This window comes from Eumetopias jubatus, unplaced genomic scaffold (genome assembly GCF_037043125.1).
Source record: "Eumetopias jubatus isolate StellerSeaLion01/CBP00866 unplaced genomic scaffold, mEumJub1_p1.0 scaffold_5, whole genome shotgun sequence".
Classification (NCBI taxonomy): domain Eukaryota; kingdom Metazoa; phylum Chordata; class Mammalia; order Carnivora; family Otariidae; genus Eumetopias; species Eumetopias jubatus.
The window spans coordinates 55,886,681-55,911,772 of NW_028274811.1; the positions used below are offsets into that span (position 1 = coordinate 55,886,681).

At 45.7% G+C, this 25,092-nt stretch overlaps 1 protein-coding gene across 1 annotated transcript; it reads right to left on the reverse strand.

Annotated features, from left to right (window-relative positions):
• Positions 1–15,180: 15,180 nt before the first annotated feature.
• On the reverse strand, positions 15,181–24,867 carry ENC1 (ectodermal-neural cortex 1). Its single transcript, XM_028114511.2, has 3 exons — positions 24,786–24,867; positions 19,327–21,141; positions 15,181–15,301 (listed from the first exon to the last, which is right to left on the reverse strand). The coding sequence occupies exon 2, from the start codon at positions 21,126–21,128 to the stop codon at positions 19,359–19,361; it is 1,770 nt and encodes a 589-aa protein (XP_027970312.1). The 5' UTR covers positions 21,129–21,141; positions 24,786–24,867; the 3' UTR covers positions 15,181–15,301; positions 19,327–19,358.
• Positions 24,868–25,092: the final 225 nt, after the last annotated feature.

The window sequence follows — 25,092 nt, forward strand, 5'->3', positions numbered from 1 at the left end:
GAGCATTAATATGGTTTTTGGGCATTGGGCGCTATGTTATCTGGCAATTTTAATTTAGGGTTAGTAAAGAGGAAAATTATAAAATACCTGTAGTAAAAAAAAAAAAAGAGGCACTGTATCTGATTGGCGTGAGAACCTCTGGACTAGGTGATCTCTTCTGGGTAGCTCTTCACCTTGAGACCCTCTCCTACAAGGCAGAAACAGTGCTTGCCCCACATGAGCTGCATGTTCCAAAGACCCAAAATGACATCTGATGTGACTGTTTCTCACACATATGAATAAAAGAGTGGTCCGATATAGCATTACAGCAGCTCCATACTTTCTGCCATATTGTCCTCCCGCCATACCATGTGTCCCTCAGTAAGTGCTTGCTAAATGTGAGACACGGACACAACCCAGCAGGGCCTACCCTTCTGACTTTCCTGTTGCCTCCACATCCAAATGGCTATGTGCATCTTTAGCTCTGAGAGACATCAGCTGCCCAGGAAGATAATAAGCTGGGTCAATAGCACCAGGCACTTTGTCCTCTGAGATGTTTTTTAGATGAAATATGGTTTTAATTTAATTTTTTTTTAAAGATTTTATTTATTTAACACAGAGAGAGAAAGAGCGAGGGCAGGAACACAAGCAGGGGCAGGGGCAGTGGCAGAAGGAGAAGCTGGCTTCCCACGGAGCAGGGAGCCTGATACGGGGTTCAATCCCAGGACCCTGGGATCATGACCGGAGCCGAAGGCAGACGCTTAACGGCCGAGCCACCCAGGCGCCCTAATTTAATTCTTAATATCATAGTATTGTGGTCCTCCTTTAACTGTCAACTGAAAAAGACCCACACAGCCAGAGCAGAGCTGGAGTGTGTGTGTGCGTGTTCGTGTGCGTGTGTGGTGAGAGAGAAAGCGTGCGTGAGTGAGTTTTTGCTGGCCTAAGGGACTACAGAGGAGGACAATCCAAAAACAAGACCAGTGAGCCCTCATTTGGTCTAACTTTCTGACTAGGCTACCCCAAACTGGTGACTCAAAATCCTCCGAAGCTACTTAGTGTTCCCTTATACGTGCAGGGTGTTCTTTTTTACTCTGTAAAGCCAGAATGAGGATCATGTACCCGGTTCTTGACTCCATTCAAATCCGTTGATATACTACCTCAGGGTGCCTCAGGCTCATCAACTATCTTAGTCACTGGACATTCAACACAGAAACACAGACCAGTATCTGTAAGTCTGAACCCAGCGCCTCAGTGCCGGCACGCTTGCTGCCTCCAGGCCTTGGAGGCTGTCTGTCTAGTCACTCAGCAGCCCTTCCTTTTAACTTCTTCACCTGTAATACTGGGATGCTGGTCAGAGTTTCCACCTCTGGTTCCTCCTAGGGGTGTGGTGATAATTAAAGCAATAGTGTTTTTCAAGTCCAGAGATATTCCAGATTAAAGACACTGCATAATTGAACACATTCTGCAGCTAGTGACAAATGCTGATGTAATTGCAAGCTAGGAAAATCAGATGAAGCCAGGGGTCCCTGCTATGGCACAATGATGCTTGCTTCCCTCTCATGACTTAGAGCCTCCCTGCCACAATATTAAAAAAAAAAAAAAAAAAGTCCTAGTCCCCAAGAAAGACATCAGTTTAAGAAAGAAGTGCTTTTATCCACTCAACTTTCATTTCATCAGGAAACAAATGGGTACATTTTTATTGCAGTCACTTAATTCAAAGCTAAAAATAGAGTTAAAAAAGAAATGGCTCATCTCTTTGTTCATCACATCATTCGTACTTCAGAGAGAAGTTTTATAAAAATATTCGTGTTGTGGGTGCCTGGGTGGCTCAGTCAGTTAAGCGTCTGCCTTCGGCTCAGGTCATGATCCCAGGGTCCTGGGATCGAGCCCCGCATCGGGCTCCCTGCTCAGCGGGGAGCCTGCTTCTCCCTCTCCCACTCGCCCTGCTTGTGTTCCCTCTCTTGCTGCGTCTCTCTTTCTGTCAAATAAATAAACAAAACCTTTAAAAAAAAAATTCATGTTGCTGTTAAAAGCAGGAAGACTACCCACGGTCTACCAGTTAACCTAGGTAAAGGCTTTGCAAGTTCATTTCCTTCTCTCCCGTGTACAACTGCCGTACTGCTCAGCTGCTCGGGGCTTCAGCTCTTAGCTGAACATCTTACATCCATGACCACAGGGATCCACAGAGATCCTGGCACATCCCTGGGAGAGGCTGAGCAGCACCGAGGCTCCACACCACAATGGTGGTGTCAAATGCATTGCAAAGGTATCAAGTAGAGTGGTTTGGAGGTCTGAGCACTTCGCCAACAGACTGCTTCTATAAAATAAAGCTAATGAGAGTTTGCATTAAGAAGTTCGGTCCAGGGGCACCTGGGCGGTGCAGTTGGTTTAGCGGTCAGACTTTTGGTTTCGGCTTGGGTCGTGGGATGGAGCCCCACGTCAGGCTCCTTGCTCGGCGTGGAGTCTGCTTGGGATTCTTTCTCTCCCTCTCCCTCTGCCCCTCCCCACTGTGTGCCCGCTCGCACGCTCTCTCTCTCAAATAAATAAATCTTAAAAAAAAAAAAAAAGTTCTGTCCATAGCCAAGCCACCGAGAATATATTTGCCGATTGCATCATTCAAATATGTTTGGAACCCAGATCTAAACTGGCAAAGGACCCACTTGAGGTAGTTAGAAGTAGAGTACAAGCATTTACAGGGCAGCTGGGATTGAGGAAGCCAATAGAATATGAAACAGAAAAGAACAAGGACCGTTTCTGGTTGGATATATCTGCCGATTGAGTAATACATAAGCAAGGCCAGGCCACCTACTTATTCAAATGTCCAAATGTCCAACCCCCTTTCAGAGGAAAACAGAACAAAATTCAGAGACCATTCACAGGGAAAGAACCGAATGACATATTAAGAGAAAAATGCAAGTTGCAGATTAATAAGTATAGTATGATTGATCCTCCCCGCTCTACCCCTACACCAAATTCATCAGAAACCAAGCGTGTGTGGTATTAGGGATCAACTACATTCCAGTCACACAATTTTAGGGGCCAGCACAAAAACTACACCCATCAAGGTTAACACCCTCTCTGTGGAAAGATGGGTCTCAAATTTCAAACAATTCTTGCTTATCAGCTTTTAAACATAAGTCATTCTTAAAGGCTTTCAAAAATTTGTTACATAACAAATGGCTTAACTGAGGATCTACCCTGATTCTGATTTTTCAAAAGCTGGGTGGTTACTTCCTAGTGGCAAGCTACCATGCTCTCTTCTGTTTTCCTCTGGGCCTTGGGTGCATTTCCGCAGACCCTCCCATCATAGGTGCCACAGAGAGACCCAAGCCTCACCGCAAAAAAAATGCTTCTTCAAATTCCCTGGAAAATATTCCCATCTGGATTTAGGATTATCCAGTTAAATAACAGTGGAGTGTTTATTACTACTTAAATAAATCTAATTTTTTGTGCTGCAGTATAAAGGGAATAGTCCAAGTTATTTAGGTATTTTATTTTTGGTAAAAAAAAAAAAAAAAAGAAGAAGAAGCTTGGAATTATTTTTATCAAACTGAAACATGAAAACTCTCCAGTCAACTTCTTCTGCATTTAAGAAACTTCTTCTTCATCAGCTGTCATTTCTCCTTCAGTTCAATTCTAAGGATGAATTTGCAGCAAGGCATGTGGCTGTCAGTGATTCTATTTTAGCTCCTCAGTAACACTTCAAGTGGGTGAAGGACAGCACTCTGAGTAGGTTTAACTTGTCTCCTGCTGTTAACATTTCAACAGAAGGGGCTCTCTTAGTGGGATCGTTTAATAACTCTCAAATTACAAATAACTTTATGACATAAAAAGGGAGGCCCCCAAACGTTTCTTTTTTTTTTTTTCCTGTGACTAATTTGGTTTCTTCTCCTTCCTTAAGACGAAGTGAATCACAGAGATGAGCTCAAGGCTGAAAACAATGTGTCAGGTTTTAATAAGCTTTCATTGTCACCACAGAAAATTAAGCACAGGCCCAGAGTCAAGATTCAAGGTCAACTACCCGCCCCAGACTGATGATCAGCTCTGATCCCATGATATTGTGAGAGCTATGTCTTGGGGTAAAGAACCAGTTCAGAGAAAACCTGTGTAGAGTGCTAAAAAGGAACTTTGTAGCCAACTTTTTTGTTGGGCCCCAGCTCAGATGACTTTCCGTCATTTCCTATCCTGTCAAGTCTGGCCAAGGGACCCGGAAGCAGGATGGGTACCACAGCCCACAGTGAAGGCTGATGGGCTCCGTGCGGGCCCTGGCCAACAGCCCCAAGAAGATGGCATCAGTTGCTGTCTTCTCCAAGCCACTGTCCTTTGGTCATCCTCTAAAACTGGGTACCAGAAACAGAGAGCTGACCTTGAAGAAGGACACTCGGTGTGGGGTCAGGATACCTAATAAACTGAAGATGACCAATCTGCGATTCCTGCTGCTTCCAAAGCAGGGAGATGCTTGCAGATGCATTCAATCAGCGTCCTTCTCCTGAGGAACATTTGAGCAGTTTGGGGGGGTGGCAGGGAACGGGAGGAGAAATAACTATGCAGCTCAGTGTGCTCCCTACCTATTCAATAACAATGCTCAAAGGTCTCCATTGGAAAATCTTGAATAGATGCAATAGCCATGCTTTTTTAAAATGATCAGAGAGGGGCACCTGCCTGGCTCAGTCGGTTAAGCGTCTGCCTTCGGCTCAGGTCATGGCCCCAGGGTCCTGGGATTGAGCCCAACATCGGGCTCCCTGCTCCGCGGGAAGCCCGCTTCTCCCTCTCCCACTCCCCCTGCTTGTGTTCCCTCTCTCGCTGTTTCTCTCTCTGTCGAATAAATAAAATCTTAAAAAAAAATAAAATAAAATGATCAGAGAGTGCTAGGCCATTGTGCTGGTACAGAACCACATTATTTTAAAATCCACATTAAATGGCTCCCAAATCCTTTTGTTCAAAATTTCCAGATTTAAAAAAAAAAAAAAGTTGTTTCTACTAAAGAAACCACTACTTCCTCCTCAGAGAATAAGCTTTTAGAGCTGGTAAGACATTCGCAAATCTCCCATCTGAGCTACAAAGGAAAATAATGGTTTTGTTTTGCTAGCATGAAGAAGTGCCATTAGCTTTAAGGCTTCGTTACAGACGGCTCGGGGGTGATTGCTACTGCTACTAACCAGAGTGTTCTAATTGGAGATTAGCTCATTTACAGGCCAGAGTGAGGACGTTTTTGCCCAGGTGACTTGTAACAAAATGAAATAAGCAGATGTTATGTGGCCTGAAATTACTGCCAAGTTTTCATGAGCTGTTAAATGCTGAGATGCTCTGCAAATTCTGCCTAAAATTGCAGCTTAGTTGTGAACAGAGCAATCATATCACTATGCTCAGGCAGATCATTGCCAAATGCTAAGAAATTTTCAAAAACGTTTCGGCATATCCCCAAACATAAAAAAGAAAGTGAAGAAACTGGCCCTTTGTGAGGAAGATGCTAAAAGCCGGGCCACTGGGGCCATCACATCTCTTCCAAAAACTCTTCTGTCACCTGCACCTGCACGTGTCCTGCCCCCAGGAAGTCACAGGGCCACAGGGCAGGACGATAGGTGGGCCAGGTTTTCAATCCTAGCCTTCAACTGTGAGTCTCTTGAGTTTGTGTGGATCTCCAAGGGCAGATGTCAGGACAAGAATAGACCAGCAAGAGATGTCTAGAGAGAAAGACTGTGCCAAATAAGGAGAGGGCCAGAGAAGGAGGTCTTTCCTGCCTCGTGTCACAGGGGTCCACCCACACTGTGGTCTGAGCCATCTCCGGGAGACGGATGCGGAGCGCTCTTCTGAACGCTACTGTTGTCCCGTGGTGGTGGCACTTCCATGCTGGGCATGACTGAGCTGCTCCGTCTGTCGGGTCTCTCACCTAACCTGCCTTGCAGGTTCTGTTCAGTCCCACAGATCACAGATTCTAATGCTATGTCCCTCATAGACTCTCTCATGCCTTTCCATGCCCACCTGTGAACAGGGGTTGTCAGTGCATAAGCCAACCTGGAGAGAGCAGAGATGAGCCGAACTTCTCTATCTCAGATTCTCTCCCTTTTGCTCCGCCTTGAGGGCTGATGCCTGGCCCCTGGTTTCCAGGTACCATTGTAGCAGCCCCTCCCCTCCTCAAAGGTAGCTCCTTTCCTCCCTGGTTTTGAGAGCTCCTACACTGTCAGTGATGAAGAGAAAGGAGTCATGCCCATCCCTTGTCCTCAGAGGTTAGACAAGATCTACTAATGACAGCTATCACCCTGAGGAACACACCGAATGCCCCACGTCTGAGCACAAGCAGAGCCAACCAAGACACCTCAGGACTCCATGGTTCTCTGCCTTTATCATGATTCTTGGAGGGCAGGAGAAGCTATGAGTGCCATTTGCAGATTGCGAAGGCAGTCACTGTCCTACATAAATTCCTCCTCACAACCTTCTTTCCAGTTTGCTGGAAGCAAAGGACTGCCCCGTCCACCGTGCCTCCATAGCCCACCACACTTCTCTACCCTTAGGGATACTGAGGCTGAAAAGTGCCTCTTCACAGAAAGTTCAAGGAGCTCTGCCCATCAAGGCCAACCTACTGACACCCAAGAGAAACACTCTGCTTCCCTCTGAGCCATCTATAATCAGCTCTGGTAAAACTTTTTGAAACACCCATTTTTCTTCCCAAACGGTTTGGTTTGTCTCTTTGAACATTTCTACACTTCCAGCAAATGGAATTAATTTTTTTTCCCCACGAATGAACCAATTAATGAAGAAATGAATTTCTAGTCACACATGGGCATCTAGTACACCCATTCAGCCATTTACAAAATTAGTTTTCTGCTCCAGAGAAATACCTGAAAAGGGAAATTAAAATATATTACAGTAATTAAATTTTGAATGCTAAGTATTGTGGAGGAGAAACATTGGCAGAAATGAAGTCTCTGAATCAGCATTTGTACTGTGAGTGCAGATATCATGTACAGGTATTGGCCAAAATATAGACTGTCATTAAGTTATGAGTGAGTTGGTTCCAACAGTATGAGTTGTAAGTTGGCAGTTCGGAACAAGGGACACATATTCTCCTCATGGCGATGTTATAATTGATGGTTGGGTCATGAGTAGCGACCGTGACTCCATTTTCTGAGTCTCCACAAGTGCCGGCCTGCTTCTGGGTCCTGGGACAACAATATATATACTGTATGCTTTATTAGATTAAACAACTTATTTGACACCCCCAAAAGACTCCTTTTGTGTCTCATGTAATTTTTTGGCATTTAATAAACACTTTTTAGAGCGGTTTTAGGTTCCCATCAAAAATAAGAGCAGAGGGGGGCACCTGGGCGCCTCAATTGGTTAAGTGACTGCCTTCGGCTCAGGTCGTGATCCCGGGGTCCTGGGATCGAGTCCCGCATCGGGCTCCCTGCTCGGCGGGGAACCTGCTTCTCCCTCTCCCTCTGCCGCTCCCCCTGCTTGTGCGCTCGCTCTCTCTCCCTCTCTGTCAAATGAATAAATAAAATCTTTAAGAAAAATGAGAGCAGAGGGGAGAGTAGGGTTCCCACCCCCCACACACACACACACAAACACACACAGCCTCCCCCTCTACCAACATCTGGCACCACGGCGGCACATCTGTTAGGCACCTACACTGACCCGTTATTATCACCCGAAGTCCGCAGTTGCATGAGGATTCACTCTTGGTGCTGTACATTCTATGGGTTTTGACAAACATATAATGACAGGTACCCACCTTTGTAGTATCATACAAGATCGTTTCATGGCCTTAAAAATCTTCCATGTTCTACTTATTCATCTTCCCCTCCTCCCTAACCATAATATTTTAGGAGTAAAATGTTGCCTCTTTCATTCTCCCACCTGCTACTACTACACCTCCAGGCTTCCCAACTCCTGGGGTTCTCCTGGGTATGCCTCGGGGTCTGAGTCCCACACAGGCAAGGCCCCGCTCCGGTTCCCTGAGGCAGTTTGTCAGCACTCCCCACCTGCACCCACCCATCAGACTGGCCCAATTCATATAAATGTGTGAATGACAGCCCCCCAAAAGGGGCCTAGGTATTTTCATTTTGAAAGAGGGTGTTGGCTGACCCCCGACCATCTCCTCAGCAAGTGCCCTCTCAGGAAGTACCAGAAAGGGATGTGAAGTGGGCCACCCCCCACGAGACACATCTCCATGGGGGTGCCCCCCACCTTCTCCTTCTTTCTGCCTTCATTTCCTTCACAGTGTACAAATGATTTCAAGATTCCAAGATTCATTCTCTCAGAATGGTTCTCCTGGCAGCAATGCTTTGGCCAGAATGTACGTGGGTGGCTGAGAGGGACCAGGGGTGTTTGCAACTTAGAGCTTGTGTATATATTACTTAGAACCTCAGAGACAGAGGCATTTTATTTATTTTTTTAAGTCATCTCTGTGCCCAACATGGGGCTTGAACTCACGACCTGGAGATCAAGAGTCACATGCTCCACAGACTGAGCCAGCAGGCGCCCTAAGAGACATTTTAGTTCTCACTTTGCAGGTGCCTAGTTTGTGTCCATCGAGGCTGATTTCATCTTCTTTGTGGTTACAATGTTATGTGGAAACATTCTCTCAGCCTTTCCAGGATCTCCCAGTACATCTAAAAAGTGCGCCTAAAATAACTTTTTGTAACAAAACAAATCATTTGATAAGGCAGGAGAAAGACTAGTGAGAGTCTGCTGAAATTCCAACTGCCTTTCTTCCATGCAGACCTCCATCTTTCTTCAGATAAAGATTAGGTTGCTAAGGAAACAGGACCAGAGAGAGAGAGAGAGAGAGAGAGAGAGAGAGAGAGAGAAACTTTGTCTCCTTTGGTTCCCCTGGACTCAGAAAGCAAGCTGGGCTGTAAACAGAGCTGGACAAGATTATGGTAGATTTATAATTTACTTAGTCAAATTACTTTTAATTCATAGTCATGCCCCAGCACACATTTTTTTTTCCCTCTGCAAGTTAGGTCTTAAACTTAGTGGTCCAATGTCTGACAAATAACAGAGCTTTAAAATTCATTGTCTATGATTAAACTCAAATGCAGGACAGATGGCTTGTCTGAGTATGTGTCAGACAGGCAAAGCACTTAAGATTTGTGACAGGCACGACCAGGAATTAACTGCTAAGTTTTTGCATTTATTCATACATTCATGTGCACCATGAATATGGCTATAAAACTTACTTAAGTGTTCTCCCTCGCTTTATTCAAAATATTCCCAAACAAAGCAACTGCTCTCCCTGTGGCAAACCAGATGCCCTAATCTCAACCCCATTAACTCAAAATCCATTTTTATCATACTCTATGTATTATGCACATTTCATTCTTTTCCGACATTCAGGATAAAACAGCATCCTTCTGAAAACCCAGTTTACCCAGAACCCACAGTGTTGGTCCCCACTTCCTTTTTATGAACCTTTTTATTGAAATATTTAATTTTTTTATTGAACAAACATTTGTCTGTGGAAGTACACAAAGACCAGCCACATGAGAGCAGGCAAAGGCTATTTATTCAGAGCTAGCTATAGCAAGAGAGTCAGCCACTGCCTTTTGGCAGATACTCAAAGGCAGGCTGAGGAGTGGGAAAGCTTTATAGTGGAGAAAAGGGGACGCTTCAGATATGCCCTGACTGGAGGCAGGTGGCGTGGGGAAGCTGTAGGTGGGCTAATTAAAAGTAGGGCATCCTGTGTGATGGTTAGGGGGGGCATATTGGGCTGTCTCTGGCTAGTCCTCAGTTGGAAGCAAGGACAAAAATTAGGGAAGTTTTCCATTATCAACCAAAATCCTGGCCATTTTGAGCCAGTTATTACATGGGTTATTGTTTGGCTGAACGAGTTGCTAGAGATAGTGGTCTGACTTCCCACAGGCCTGACTTGTAAATTGCAGGCTGGCCACCATAGATTTTGGTCTCCTGGACTGGTTGCTGCAGCCCGTGGGTCAGAGTTGTTCTCTTCCTGTTATGCTCTGGCTATTATCCATTGTATATTCAATCTCTCAGTAAATAAAAATTGTACAAATAGAAAAGTACACATAGTGTAAGTGTATGCCGTTTAATGAACTATCAAATGTAACAGCCACACTGGGGGTGGGGAGCCCATTTATTTTTAAATTCTCCACAATCTTATCTTCAGAACACAGTGTCAAAGAACATTTTGAGTCACAATGTAGAGTCCTTCCATGTGCTTCTTTAGTTCTCATGTCTGAGGGCAGGACTCACCAGCTACAGCTTCCTTGGCTCTTCTAAAGTCAAGGCTTCCTGGACATGATGGACACAAGAGAGCCCTGCATTTGCCACAGCCAGGCTCAGCCCTCTGAGTCACTTTTCCTCCACATTCCTGGACAGAGAGGAGCAGGTTGGAGAGCATGCCTTGAAACCCAGGCTCCACCACTCCCTTGGGCAAGTTGGATAATCTCTCAAAACCTGTTTCTTCATCTACAAAATGAAGGTGATAATAGTGCCTACTATCAGGGTTGTTATGAAGACGCAGTTAGGCGATGGGCACGCAGACCTTTACCACAACCCCTTGCATGGAATAGACACTCAGATTTAGCAGATGTATTTCTCCCAGTAGTGTTGAAAAAATGATGGCTGAAAACTAGTGAGAACCTACTATGTGTCAGGCACGGAGCTTAGTGCTTTCTCTTAAATTTATGGCATTAAATCTTTCTGTTAAAGAATATGAATCCGTATTTTATAAATGAAGGAGCTGAGGCTTGGAGATGTGAAGAACGCTCTGCACTGGGGCGCTTGGGTGGCTCACTCAGTCGGTTAAGCAGCTGCCTTCAGCTCAGGTCATGATCCCGGGGTCCTGGGATCAAGCCCCGTGTGTGGGGCTCCCTGCTCAGTGGGGAGCCTGCTTCTCCCTCTCCCTCTGCCTGCCGCTCTCCCTGCTTGTGCGCACGCTCTGATAAATAAATAAAATTAAAAAAAAAAAAAAAAAGCTCTGCCATTTCCCAACCTTTGTTGTGAGGACTAAGTAATGATTGTAAAGCCCACAGTCCCAGCACATCGTAATCAATCAACGGGGTTGTGGTTTAAAGTGACCCTTTGATTGTCCACCAGAAAAGATGCCATACAGTTGCCACTCCATCCCTCCTTCCTTTCATCCTTACTAGCAAAATCACATTTCTGTGTGGGTTGACAACGTGTCCCAATGAACATAGCCCTTTCCTCAGTATCCCTTTATTTCTTTGGAAGTTCACGTGACCTAGTATGGCCGAGAGGGAAGTGTACACCTCCTAGGCGGGTCTTTTAGGAAAACTAGTACCGTCCCAAGAAAAGGGAAGAGCTTCATCTGGCACGTACTTATTCCCCTTCGTCTGTCCCCATTTTTGCTGACCTGCAAGCCATGAGCTACAGCTGCTCTCCTGCAGGCATTCAAACCAAGACCCATGGCCAGGATGGCAAAGCAGGTGCAGCCCTGGACCTCCATGGCCTCCGGGGCGGGGGGGGAGGGGTGGTGCCAGCCCCGGTCTGCCAGCTTCCCAACAGTTTCATCACTGCAGTTAAACCACCATTGGAGCCAGATTCCTCTTACATGCAACCCAAGGCAATCCAAGCCAATACATGCACCGTTTAGGGCAATCGGAATGTCTGAATGAAATGACATTTCCAAATTAATGAAAAGGATTTGAAGTCACTTCTTTACCCCAATCTGTCTACATGTCCCAACAGAGAGGATAAAAAGAACTCCAAAGATTGAAAGGCGGATTTCCAATCATCCCTCTAGGAATCATTCTCAACCCTTCTGAAGATTAACATCAAGGCTTTTTCTGAACATCCAAGTCCCATGTGTCAACTCGTAGCTGCTAACTTTCCCCTCTTCCCAGTCATATGGTGTTGTCTATGGTGTCATCAACGGGGTTTCCATGGGTCATCAGCACTGTGCCCATGGGATCTGAAGACTCCAAGGCTTGGCACTAGACCAGACTCACCCAGCACAGAACTGGATGATCCTTCTATAAAACCTGAGGCATCTGCTTGGCATTTTGGTCAAAGTCCAAAGGCTGTAATTGCATTCTGCCTGCTTGGGGGCTCTCATAGAGTTCTAATTAGGTAGTATTTATTTTCTATCCAAAAAAAGGTTATGCCTGACATCGCTGTACACATTAAAACAGCAAGGGGCCCAACTCAAGTGATAAAGGAGCATCTTACTGTGACAGAAAATGATCATGAGGCAAGGGTGAGAAGCTTCCTCAGTCTTTACCCTGAGCCAGCCGGGACAGTGGCTTTCAACTTGGAAGCAGCTAAGTATATCAGAGGGGTTAAATTTGTGGTTTTCTGTGCCACTACAGGGAAATAATACGCATATATTCCCACTTATTTTAATGATTTCTAAGGCATGTCAGATGAAAAGGGGCTAGAACTCCAGCCCCTTCCCTCACAGCTTTCCTGTCAAAATACAAGCCACATGAGGATGCTAAAAACTAAATTCCTTCTGTATATTACCTATGCGGTCTTACCATCGCATGGTATATGACTTTTTATATCCCAAGCTAGGAATAAACCAGAATTGAGGTGTTTTGCACTGCTTGAAGAAATACCCAAGGCCAAAAATTTTAATTATTCAACACGCAAAACCACTTCCCTGAATGTATGTGACTAGATGGTGAAATAAACACGTTCAGAAAACACTTGAAATGATCCTCACCTTCATTAAACTACAAAAGGCACCAGGTTTCGGTAGATTATGTTGTATTAAAATAAAGACTCACACACACAATGAAGAGAAAATCTCTAATAATTTATTTGACCTTCAGTTTCACATTGTGAAAAAAAAATAACAGTTTTACAAAACCTCAAAAATGTAATAGTAGCAAACAAGCACATATGAACATGAACACTTTACTTCAACTTACACAGAGTTTTGTACGTGAACCACATATTCAACAGCCAAGAGAGGGATATTATTCAGCTCTAATCACTCTTATTCAGACAGGTGTCAAGCCCAGAGAAAAGGGGGCTACACAATTATACCAGAAGTGGAAGGCTGCCCTTTGTTATCCGTTTCCACAGCAACCAGTCCACAGAATAAGAAGAACCTTCTCTGTCTTATGCCAAGGTTTTTGTGTGCACTGTGCTGTGAATTGTATTTGCTTCAAAGTGGGGGACGTTTCACAGGGTGAGAATGGTCAAGTAGTGAGCCCAAATGCCTACATCAATTCAAAGAGCGGGAGTCCAGAAAGTTCCCTGCAGGCTGGGGGCCCATCCTGACCACGGCTCCCTCTGGCTCGCACACAGTAATTAACAGAGGATTCAAGGACAGACCACAACTTTGAAACAGCTGCAGAAAATTCATCCTGCTTTCAGAAGTCACGCGGTGACACACACATCTCAGCAGATTTGCATCATAAACTAGAGAGCCTTCGCTGCTATAATATAACGCCACCCCCATGCCGCCAGAGTACAAGTAGACATTTGCATCGCTTAGAACACATCTAGGAGCGAGGAACTGCCTGCTGGAAAAGTATTGTGATGCTTTTATTCCAATGGCTCATTTATTTTGGTCCAACTATAGCCCACTTATTCATGGCACGAACGGACATGTACAATTAGTCTAAAGTATTCAGGTAAAGAGAAATGTTAAGGAGTTATCTGTCACTAGACAATGCAAACACACTCACAATGTAGAAGGCTGTTATCAGTCTTAAGACCTATTTTCTAAACTACAAGTAATGTGAGAAACATCGATGAAAGCGGTGCGAGTTGCAAATTCTGGTCTTCCCCAGACACCTCTGAGCAAGCACCTAATTGAGTCTAGCACTAATACCTATCACGGCACACAGTTAGTAAACAAGCACTCGAACTAGCAAAGAATGTATTCACAACAGATTCCCAACGATCCCGGAAAACCTCTCAACAGGGGCCACTGCTCATCATTCTTTGGTGTTTCCTGGCCAAATGTGTCACTTTTGCGTACCAAAGAGTTCTTTTTAGAGACTTACCCAAGGGTGAGCACTAAAGTATACATAGTACCAATGTGAATATGGTCTTGGAGAACTCCTAACACTTGCTCAACTGTACATCAAGAAGACAGAACAATGAACCCACCAGGCCAAGCAAATCCGGTGAGTGAATTAATTTACATCTGTGGCAACTCAGCTTTCTCCTGTTAACTGTGGGTATGGCAAAGCATTCTCACAGGGTAATAAATAAAATAAATAAACTTTGGACAATGCCTTTAACCTGTGCCCTATATACAGAACTATTCCATAGAATTTTCCAGGATTTCAGGATATTACACAAAGAAAAAAACTGCAAAGCGACTTGGTCCTTTCCAAATTTCAGTAGCTGAGATTGAAGTAGGTGACTCAGATGGGAAGGAACAGGGTAGTAAAGACTTCCCTCACCCCATGAGCCATCAGCATGACCAGAGCCCATGAAACCCCATTAAAAGTTAGTGAGTCTAAGAAAAGTGACCTCCATGCTTTCTCTACCTCTACAATGTAATCTGTTTCTGTCTTATACTCCTTCCCTGTCTTGACATTTACAAAATACCCCCTTCCCAACCCACCCTCCAGTTATACTCCAAATTGTAACTCCCAAGTTTTCCATTTTTGTGCAGCAAAGCACTTCACAACAGCCACAAAATTGTGCAAAACATATAACCATTCACACACATCCATACACGTGAAGACAATTGTAAGCATTGTTTCAGCATGCAGGCATCAAACAATAAATAGCTAAATCTATAACAAATTTTTTAACAGCCAAGGGAAAGTTTAAAGTCACTTATAAATAGAAAAGAACATCTACCAAACACCTACCAACAATGTCCCCATTGTTCAGAACCTTCCTGGGGAGTACAACCCCTCAGAGATTAGCGGAGAGTCCAGTGGTCCTCACTCAGCAGCCAGCCAAGCCAGCTTCCCTCCTGGCCCCACAGTTGGGCTTTCAATCTCCAACAGCAGCTGGGGTGGAGGCTTCAGGCTTGCTCCTCAGAGAGGTGACAACCATTTCAAATTTTACACATAAATGGTAGAGCCCATGGAAATCAAATGCTGAATATGGTACAGCAAGGGAAAAGGGCCGGCTTTTCTCTCCCTTTGAGGGGCTGATTAACGCTGACATTAATCCACAATTACAAGACAAGGACTAGATCACAGGTTCATTCATTCATATTTAAACCATGTGCTACTTGCACTGAAAATCCCACCCCCTCCCCCACCCCCTCCTTCATGTCCAGTTAGAGAATTTACAAGGTGCAGTGCATTGTATCGGAGTCTTGTAGCAACTTCTTTTCCTTTTTCTTTTCTCTCTCTTCATTAAATTTGGCCTCTCCAAAGTAGAAATCTCATTTTGTCTCACCAAGTGATGGAGCAAGCTAAAACAGAGAGAAAAAAAGGACACTTGTTAGTAGCCTCGAAATTTAAAAAAAAATTAAAATCGGGACAAAGCTGGTCAATATTGCTTCTAAAAGTCTTAATTACATGTTCGGTAGCAAATGTGCAAAGATTAAGTGCATCCACGTGCGTGCACGGATACAGCTAATTGGCTCAACAGAAATGATGGTGTCCAAAGAAAAATCTTCTTTACTACACTGTCAACTTATATATGTGCGAATGCAAACTTCTACGTCTAGGTGCTGCTATTGAGTTGCCACCTTCCGCCTCCAACATTCACACTTCACCTCTATGGTTAAACAGAGCCATTGTGAAGCCATCACCAGAGGGTCAAAAAAGATTCTTGTGCAAACCCTCCTTGGCCCATTTACCATAAAGGATTCCAAATTCAATTTATTCACCATATAGAAGGCAAGACATATTAATCCTCTTACTGAAATGCATCTCTGCTATTCATTATGGCAGAAATCAGTCTCGCTTCCTTTCACACGACAACATCGCAGGCCTCCACAGCCCAAGGCTGGAGTTTATTCTCCAAGTTCATCAGTCCACACTTGGGAGATGCCAGCTATGGTATGCAGTTATTATCTGCAGAATCCACCAACGTCAAGCGTGAATGTAAATTCAAGGTGCCCTAACCACAAAGCTTGCACATTTCACAGGAGCTGGTGTTTCCCTGCACGACCCACCATTTCCATCCCGTATGTCTACTTTGATACAGGGAAATTCTGTAGACGGCTTTTTGTCTCTCCAACACTCACCCTATCTGTTCATACAGCACATTTCCAGCCCTAGCGGAGGAATCTCATCCCTGCTGCTAGAACTCTAAGTGAAGACAAAAGGGAATTCAGGAGGGGCCGCTCGTTACTTGCACTGAATTCTTTTCGCTTTTGTGTGTTCAGAAGTCTGATTCATTTCATTAGTTGTTTCTTTTGGCAGTTTCATAACAGTGATTCAAGCTTGCAAGGCATTCCTTAGACTACAGTGTCATTCTCCCACCCCCACCTCCCAGGAACCTATATATCAACAGTAGGCCAAAAGAATGTATTTTGTAATTGTAATAATATGAAATTTCATGATGGAGCATATGCAAACAGAAAAAAAAAACTCTAAAAAGCAAAGATACAAAAGTACATCGAGATCCAAGTGCTGTCAGGTTGGGGCCACTAAGCACCATGAAAATGGGAGAGTAATCAAAAGTAATTTCCTTTTTGTCCTTCCCACCTACTGACAGAACAGTCAGGAGACAGTTAAAATCCCCCTGATGAATGAGCTTTTAGACCTTAGGGAAACTTCTTGTTAACGCTGTATTAACTTGGTTAGCACCTACGTTTGGAGATCAAAGAGATGTCCCGGAAGTTTCTGCAGCTTAGGGCTGATACCTGCACAGCACCTCTTTTAAAGTCACCCCATCCAGCTGAAGTGTTTTAACACTATTCTGTGTGTAGAAAACTTTGGACATTTAAACCAACATGCTCCCTATCGGAAACCGAAAGAGTGGCTTTGATCAGGTCCACCCCGCCCTTTGCAAAGGCGAAGGAGCCTTGTCAAATTCCGTTGTTCTGTGCTCCACTCTGGCTGCCGGCACCCAGGGCGGGGAGGTGGTGTTTCCCATATGACCTAACACTTTATTTGCTCGGTTCCGGGGGACCGGAAGTCTGTGATTAGGTTCAAACACCCAGGATAGGGCAAATTCAAGTGTTTGCCAACATACTCTGGGCTGCAAAAGGAGGCACCAAAAATGAAGAATTAAGATAACAAGCAGATAATAATCAAAGAAGCTTCACTTTCCTGCCACACACAAAGCTAATTCCATGGCTGGCTGAGGTCTCAATTGAAGAAGGAAAGAAACCTCAGAATATATAGGTCAGACAATGGGTAAGGTATTTTTCGCCCCTTTTCTCCCCTCATTTATCAATTCACCCAAGTCTGAATATGAACAGAGCTTGGAGAAGCCAAATTCAGATCAGTCATTGGACAAAAGAGGGATCTGAAGTCCAGAAAGGTCCATAGTCCACAGCTTCAAACCCCGAACCAGAATGCACACGTGGTCTCTTCCTGCCTCCGCGCTTCCTTACCTTGCTCCAAAGGCGCCAGCCCATCTACCAGTCACCATTTTGTGGTACCACCACCATCACTGGCAATTTTTCTGCCTCTCCTATGCAAATATAGTCAGTTCTGGACTAACACCGAACTTAGTGTACTCTTAATTGATGCTTTTGCCCAGAAGGTTCTTCAAACGTGCTTTAGAGGTGAGTCATGCAACTCATATCGCAGATGAAATAACCACGTTCAGAGTATTTGTTTACTCAGGATTACTGAGATGCCAGCAAGGCTGCAAAAACCAGTTTGGTGTGGGACGCTGTCAGCCCGGTCGCTCCCCACAGGACGTTTGACTATTGCAGCTCCTTTGAAGGAGTTTCGTCCCAAGGTTACATTCTATTACTAAGAACCGTACTGTTAGAGGCTGGAGGAGACAACTGAACCAATGAAAAAACGAGAAAGATTAATTGTTAACAGTGAGGCCAATTTTAGCGGTGCCTTAAAATAAGCTGTAAGAAAGGTGGATAGAAAAGACAAATGAGTCAAAATCCCTCTTTGCTGAGCTCACAAAGACCCCTAGATTTCCTTTTTTTCCCTCTGAAAGTCCTCTTCGAAAGTGTGAAACACATTAGGGAAAACAGAGCCAAAAGTCTGAGACCAGGTAATGAGCTAGTTTTCACTGTACTTCCTCCAAAGCCTAGTTTTAATTTTCTCTTATTATTAGTAATAAGCCCATGAATTATCAAAACAAATCAACACATCCCACGTGCTCCGTGCTACACTCAGACGTGCTTAAGTGGTTCCTGGGGCCAATGCTAAAGATGCTTAACGGCAGCAAAACGGCCATTAGCTCCACTAACACTGAACTGTGTAGGCCTATTAATTATTTGAGCCAAGAGTATTATATACTCTTAAGTACACAAGACGACCATTATGGACTCAGATATATGACAAAGAAAGACAACTTTTGTTAGCCCTGACAATAGGGTCAGCCTGTCTGATTAACTCTGAAAGGCTGCAGTGGAAGGCTGTCTAGAGGGCTCAGTGTGCCATGCATCTGACAAATTTATACAATGCAGGTGCAACCTTTTACAAGGACAGACCTTGATTTCCCTCTGAAGTTAATAAATGCCCTAAAGGGGGCTATTTTTTTTCCTCAAGGAAAAAATTTTTAAATAAGCAATAAATAATTTGGGAGGGAACAAACTAAACTTAAGCATTCTGTTTTTTTACACCCTACTTCATTCCACAAAGGGTTTGAGGCATCTAAATTTGAGTATTAACAAATGTCTCCTGGGGTAAGATGAATATGAAGCTCAGGTTTCTTAAGGAGCAGTTCAGCATGATGTTCAAGTGCTTCCTCTCTGGAGCCAGAGTGCCTGGGTTGATTTCTTGACCAACTCTTCCACCTATGAAGCTCCATGACCTTGGGCTACTGACTTAACCTCTGTGTGCTTCAGTTGTTTTCATCTATAAAGTGCTCTAGTAATATCTCACGAGGTCGTTCTCAGGATCACATGAAATGATCCATGTGAGACACATGGCCCAGCTCCAGGCAGGCAGGGAGGGCTCAGTAAACATTAGTTGGCATTATTAACCCAGGGCAGGGGTTCTCAACCCAGCTGTAGATCAGAATCACTAGAAAACTTCCAAAAAATGCTGCTGCCTGGGACCCACCCGGACCAAATGCAATCAAATCTCTGGGATGGGCCGTTTTTGAAAAGCTCTTTGGGAGAGTGGGAGGCTCAGTCAAGGCTGAGAACCGTGGGCTTCTGTTATGGGGTGGGGAGCTGCAGCTGTGGTTAACACAAGTGCTTTCACAGTTCTGGGGTGCCAATCCTCTTAATAGTTTTTGTAGCACTACTTCCACGGGATGAGCTACATCGATCACGTCTCAGTCTCCATAGGAACTCACACAGCTAGCTTAATTACACGCATACTTACAGCCACACTCACTTCTTACCTCACGCTCACCTTCTTGAAGGTGTACTGCGTTTAAGAAGGCAGATGCTTCCAGGTGCTCACAAATGCAGTAGGAATCAGCGAGTACGGGACTGTGGTGATGCTGTTCCACACATCTAACGTCGGGTCATAACAGTCCAGAGTTTTGCAACGCTGAATGCCGAAGTACCCTCCCACCACGTAGAGCTTGTTTCCAGAGGCCACAGCGTGGCAGCTCATGCGCTTTGCTGTGACGTCTCCAACCTTGGTCCACTGGTAAGTCTCACTGTTGAATTTGTAAGCAGAGCAGGCAGAGAATTCCGTATCTCCCCCCATAATGAAAATCTGGTTACCCAGAACCGCTGCTGCTGTGTAACGCCAGGGCTGGGGACAGGTAGCTGGTACTGTCCACCTGTTTTCACACTGATCGTAACACTGAACCTTAGGGAGCTTGTCATGACTGACGCTGGTACCTCCGAAGGCGAACAACTTGAGTTTGGCACTCACCACTGCAGCATTGCTAACGCCTTCTCGGAGGGGGGCCACCATGGTCCATTTGTTGGTCGTGGGGTCATAGTGTTCTACTTGCTTTAGAGAGACTGAGGGGGAGGCTGGGAGACAGCCCGTTGCAGCTGTGTGCCCCCCAACCACATACAGGCAGTGCTTCAGTTCAGCAGAGCCATGGCCGAACCTGGCCACCAACATGGGGGCAGCTTTGGACCACTCTTCATGCAGGGTATCGTAAACCCAGACATCTTTTGAGACTCCATTTTCAGACCCTCGCCCCCCAGTAATGTACACTTTGCAGCCAATTGCACACGCACTGAACTCTTTTCTTGGGCTGGGGATGTCAGCCTTGGGAATTATTTCTTTGGCCTTCTGGTCCACCAGATACAGCTTGTCGCACATGAAGGTCTGCCCTCCCAAGAGGAAGAGAGCATGGCCAGTCTTCCGAGGCCGGGCACAGAGGCTGGTTACCACGCCGTCGTTCTGCAGGATTTTTAGTTTGCACCTGATGGCCTCTTCCACAATCTCCTTACTCTTTCTCTGCTTGGTAATGAGTTCCTCCATGGCCACATTCTCCATGAGATAGATGGCAGGCAGGAGAGCCAGCCTCACTGTCTGCAACAGCTCTGGGAGGTAGCAGTAGCGCTTCTTCAGGTCGTAGCTGATCCAGTTAATTGCAGACTCGTACACAAGCCTTTCATCTTCTGTCTCCAGCTCTTCACTGGACAAGAGCTGCACTACCATGTCCTGGGGCAGCTGGAGGAAATCTTCGTTCTTCCTGATGGTTTGGAAATTGCTGAGGCACATTCTCCAGGAGAGTTCATACAGCTTCGTGCACTGGTGCGCATCGGAGAGCAGGAGCATGCCCAGGCAGTTGGTGGGATGCAGGTTCTTTTCTAGGAACTCTGCACACGCGTCCCGGATGTCCTGAAACTCCAGCATGTCGCCAGCTTCCAGAAGTGATTCTGCGTTTTCTTCATTAATGATGACCCGGGAGGAGTACGCATAGTCAAGCAGCAGCTCCAAAACTTCTGGGTGGATGGAGTTGTCGAAGTTGACTTCACTGTCCTGGCTCTCTTTCAGGCCGCCGCTGAACATGGCTTCAAAGTAGCGACTGCAGGCAGCCAGCACCGCCCGGTGACAGGGGAAGGTCCTATTCCCGGCATGGAGAAGGACGTCCGTGAAGAGGCGCTGCTGGCGTAAAAGGTTCAAGTGCGTGAGGACACTGTCAGCATAGGAAGACTTGTGAAACAGATAGATGTTAATGGAGCCACTGCTGGCCCTCGACTTGCGGTTCTCATGCACACTGACTGACATTTTGTTTCCACTCCTAAAATGAAAACAAGACAAAACAAACCACTGAATGTGATGCTCCTGATGTTCAGAACAGCAGAACAAAGCCACACAAATCATTGTGAACAGAGAAAACAGAACACTTTGTCATTAGCCTTGGCGCCTACTGCTCGGAATAATGGATAGCCAAGCCTGTACAAAGTCAGAGACAACCACCTATAAGGAAAGGCATTCACTGTAACACTGCTGGGCTATTTGAACGCTGTTTAAAAAAAAAAAAAAAAAAATCAAGGCTTGCAAGCAGGTTCATCTTGGAAAACCTGACTGCCAACTTTCAGGATATTGAAGTCCTTGAGAATGTAAGCCAGCAAAGCCCAAGACGAGGGAGGTCTCACCCTCATAGCTCCCTACCCTTGTCCAGCTGATTCACTGCAGGCCACTTAAAATGCTGGGCTTCCAGCTCTCGTAACGCCAGGATGGGCACCAGCCTTTATGCCCCATGCAACATAAAGCCATGTGTAAAACAAGTACCTACTAATTAATTCCATTAAGAATACCTTTAGTAAGATCCAGTTTCTCTGTGTATCGCAGTAAATGGGCAATGTCACCTTAAAATCATAGGCTTAAGCCACCTTCTTCCACGATCAGATCTTTATTGGAATGTTACAATTTCTAACCAGACAATTCTACCACGCCAGAGTCCTCAAAGAGCACCAATATAAACATTAGCATATATTGATCAGCCGGCTTTTGTGAAAACACAGAACAGATTCTGGCCACAATCACCACCCATCTTTCTTGCTCTGGACAGCTTCCAAAATGAGGATTTGCACACATAAAAGGAAGAATATTTTGAGTAGCATACTCATCACTGCTGTTTTTCTTTCTTCCTGCTTTATATCAATTCCTAGAAAACCAGATGCAGGAACAAAGGATCTATCCATCCCTCTCTCTTGATTCAACAGTGCATCACCAGGACCATTCTTGTGTACCTGCAAACACGGGCACGTGCACAGGAGTTCAAAGTGCAAACCCTGCTTTATGTAAATCAAATGCACTCACACCTGTGTGTGTGTGTGTGTTGTATGTGTGTGTATTTTGCCAGCCATTGTTAATTTAGGGCCACCCTAGAATTTATTTGCTGACTAAAGTACTTTCCTCTGTATTACTGAAATTATAGCAAAATCTAATGCTGTCTTTGGCTTTCTTCAGTAAGTAAACCGTAGGTTAAAGACACAGGACATACCTATCACCTATCTTCAAAAACTGAATCACATGCTTTTTTTTTTTTTTCTTTTTTAATCCTATCCTTCTGTTAACTTCAAAAGACTAAAGCCTTCAAGAACCTGCCTGTCAAAGGATTCCTAAGGAAGCTGTTTATGCCAGGAGGGTAAACAACCGTGTAAGTTACAGTATCTGTTCCAAACACAGAACAGTTAGTTTTTACAGGCGGCTGAAGCCTACCGCCTCCTCGTTTCCTTCAACAGTTCAGATATTTATTTTTTAATGTATATTGCAGTAATTACTAATAAACGCAAATGAGCCATTTTCCACAAATCCACAGGCTAGCCACCAAGCTGCACTTCCTGCCCAGCTGTGGCACAGCGCACAACAAAGATCAGGTGCCAACTGTGCCTGGACACACTGGCCACAGAGCCTTAGGTGATGCAACTTGTTTTCTTTCAGTTTTGGAATGTTAACTCTTCACTAGCAGTAAACATGGCTTAGTGGAAGAAAGTAAGTAACAATGTTCTAGGACTCTGGTGCTAGGAAGACAACATTCGGTGTCCACAACAACTTTAGGATAGGACAAAGGGTGAGGAGCCCCCCATCATCCTTACCTCAAGCAAAGCCTTTACAGTCCAATCCATGTGAAGCGATGCCCAGTGCTCTGGAGACCCAACTCCACGCTATGCGAATGCACCAAGTCTCCCAAGCCTTAGAACACGTATTAGCATCCCTGATGCTCTACCACTATAGCTGTGAATTAGTACATTCAATCTGAAGTACTTTGAGGAAGGTTTTAAGCTTAAACCTCAAAAGATGCTATGAATACTCTGATGCCTTATATAGAAACTTACAAACATTCCAAACGAGTAGTTCTGCTTTCTTTTTTAAGCGAATGCTTCCAAAGCACCCTCAAAAAGCCGCCTTCTCTCAAGCTAAGAGTGAACACACCTCTAGCTGAAGAATGAGGCTCCCTGCACAAGGTACATGACACCAAAGTGCCTGCACAGTGAGTGGGAATCACACCGGGGCCCAGAACATGTTTCCCTGAGCATTAGATTCCAGACAGGGTAAAACAACATTCACTACGAGGCTCACCCTTAAGAAAACAGTTCGGAAGACCTTAGGATATAGAATCTGCATCCCTATGCCTCCTGTGTTTATGCTCCTGCATTTTCCAGGTTGGCCCACAAAACCAGAAGCAAGAGGCTAGCCTGTCATCTTGGATACCATCCAGATGGAGAAGCATGTCACAGGCAAAATCCAACATTCTTGCAGCAATACTTGCTTAAAATAAAGGGTAAACTTAAAGACCCAAGGGAAACGACTTACCTTCTGGTTTAAAATTATGCAAACATCAAAATATCAGCAGAAGCCATTTATACAGTCACCAAACACACCTTCAACATAAAACGAATCACCCTTCCAGTATTTTTTAAGCCCCCAGAGAAATATTTGCACGCCAAGTAAGTAGCCAAACACACACACACACACACACACACACACACACACTTAACCTGTGTCCACAAAGAAAACAGAGAAAGGGCTGCTGTTACCGTGAACATCAAAAGGGCTTCTAGTTACAGTAACTTCAGTTCACTTAATGCTCTTTACTCATGCTCCCTGCTGTCAATACTTTGCGTCCCGTCACATCTCCTTAGATTTTGAACCTGGTCTCAATGCACTCAAAGGAGAAACGAGGCAGATTTTCTCGAGCGTTTACCTTACTGATAACAATGGAACGACATTAGAAAGACATTGTTAACAAGAAAACCAACTGATCAGACAGCCCTCTGTAACACTTGCAACGCTCCTCAGCACGCTGGCCGTACCTGTGAGGGCAACACGAAATTACACGCCAAACAAGTTTCAAGGTTCGTCTCCACCACGCCCACCAATTGCTATCCTTTGAAACTACTAATGTCACACCAAAGGCCAAATACGTGCACGAGAAGTTGATTTTTCAGAAAGTTTTCATTCATTCCCCACAGACATTCCGCCGCAGTGAACGTGCCATCACGAAGACGTTGTGCGCGCGTGGCCCCGGCGCTCCCCTGTGCCGGGTGGGGGGCAACGTGGGCCGACAATCCCGGGCGCTCGGCCCCGGGGGCTGCGAAGTGCGAGGCCGAGCGACAGCCACCCCCAGCGAAGCGCCGCTTTCGGCGGGGGAAGGAAACCCCGGCTCGGCTCTCCGATCCCCAGCAGCTCGCCCGGGGGCCGGCGAGCCGGACCAGAGGAGATCCCTCCAGCGATGGTCAGCGTCTGTACGCTGCGGGAGGTCAGCGGCGACCCCCGAGGTCTCCGCCCCGCGAACAGTTCCCCCACCTCCGCCCAAGTTGGAGTTCGGGGCTCCGGGGCGAACGCACACCCCCGGCGAACACACCCCCGCAGGCCAAGGCTGCCCCGGAAAACCGCGATGGCCGCAACAGGTCCGGGGCGGCGGGGGAAACTTACGGCGGCTGCGACCGGCGTCAGCGCACAACCAGCTGGGTCCTCGCCTAGGTCACCGGGCGGGAGGCGACAAGGCGGACGTCTCAGCCCCCGTGAGCAGCGGCGACTGCCGGGGCGAAAGGAGCGCGCATGGGGCGCCCGCCGGGGAGAGGACAGCGCCTCGCGACCCCCACGCCGCGGACTCTGCTCGCGACCCGCAGAAGGTCTCCCGGAGCGCGTCTCGGGAAGAGAGAGCGAGCCTGCAGCCGCACAAGGAGGCGGGCTGTGCACTCCGGGGAGGGAGCTAGAAAGCGCTCGAGTGCGCCGCCGG

Excerpts from the sequence above, each read along its gene's own strand:
- ENC1 (XM_028114511.2), bottom strand. The coding sequence starts at position 21,128 with ATGTCAGTCAGTGTGCATGAGAACCGCAAGTCGAGGGCCAGCAGTGGC.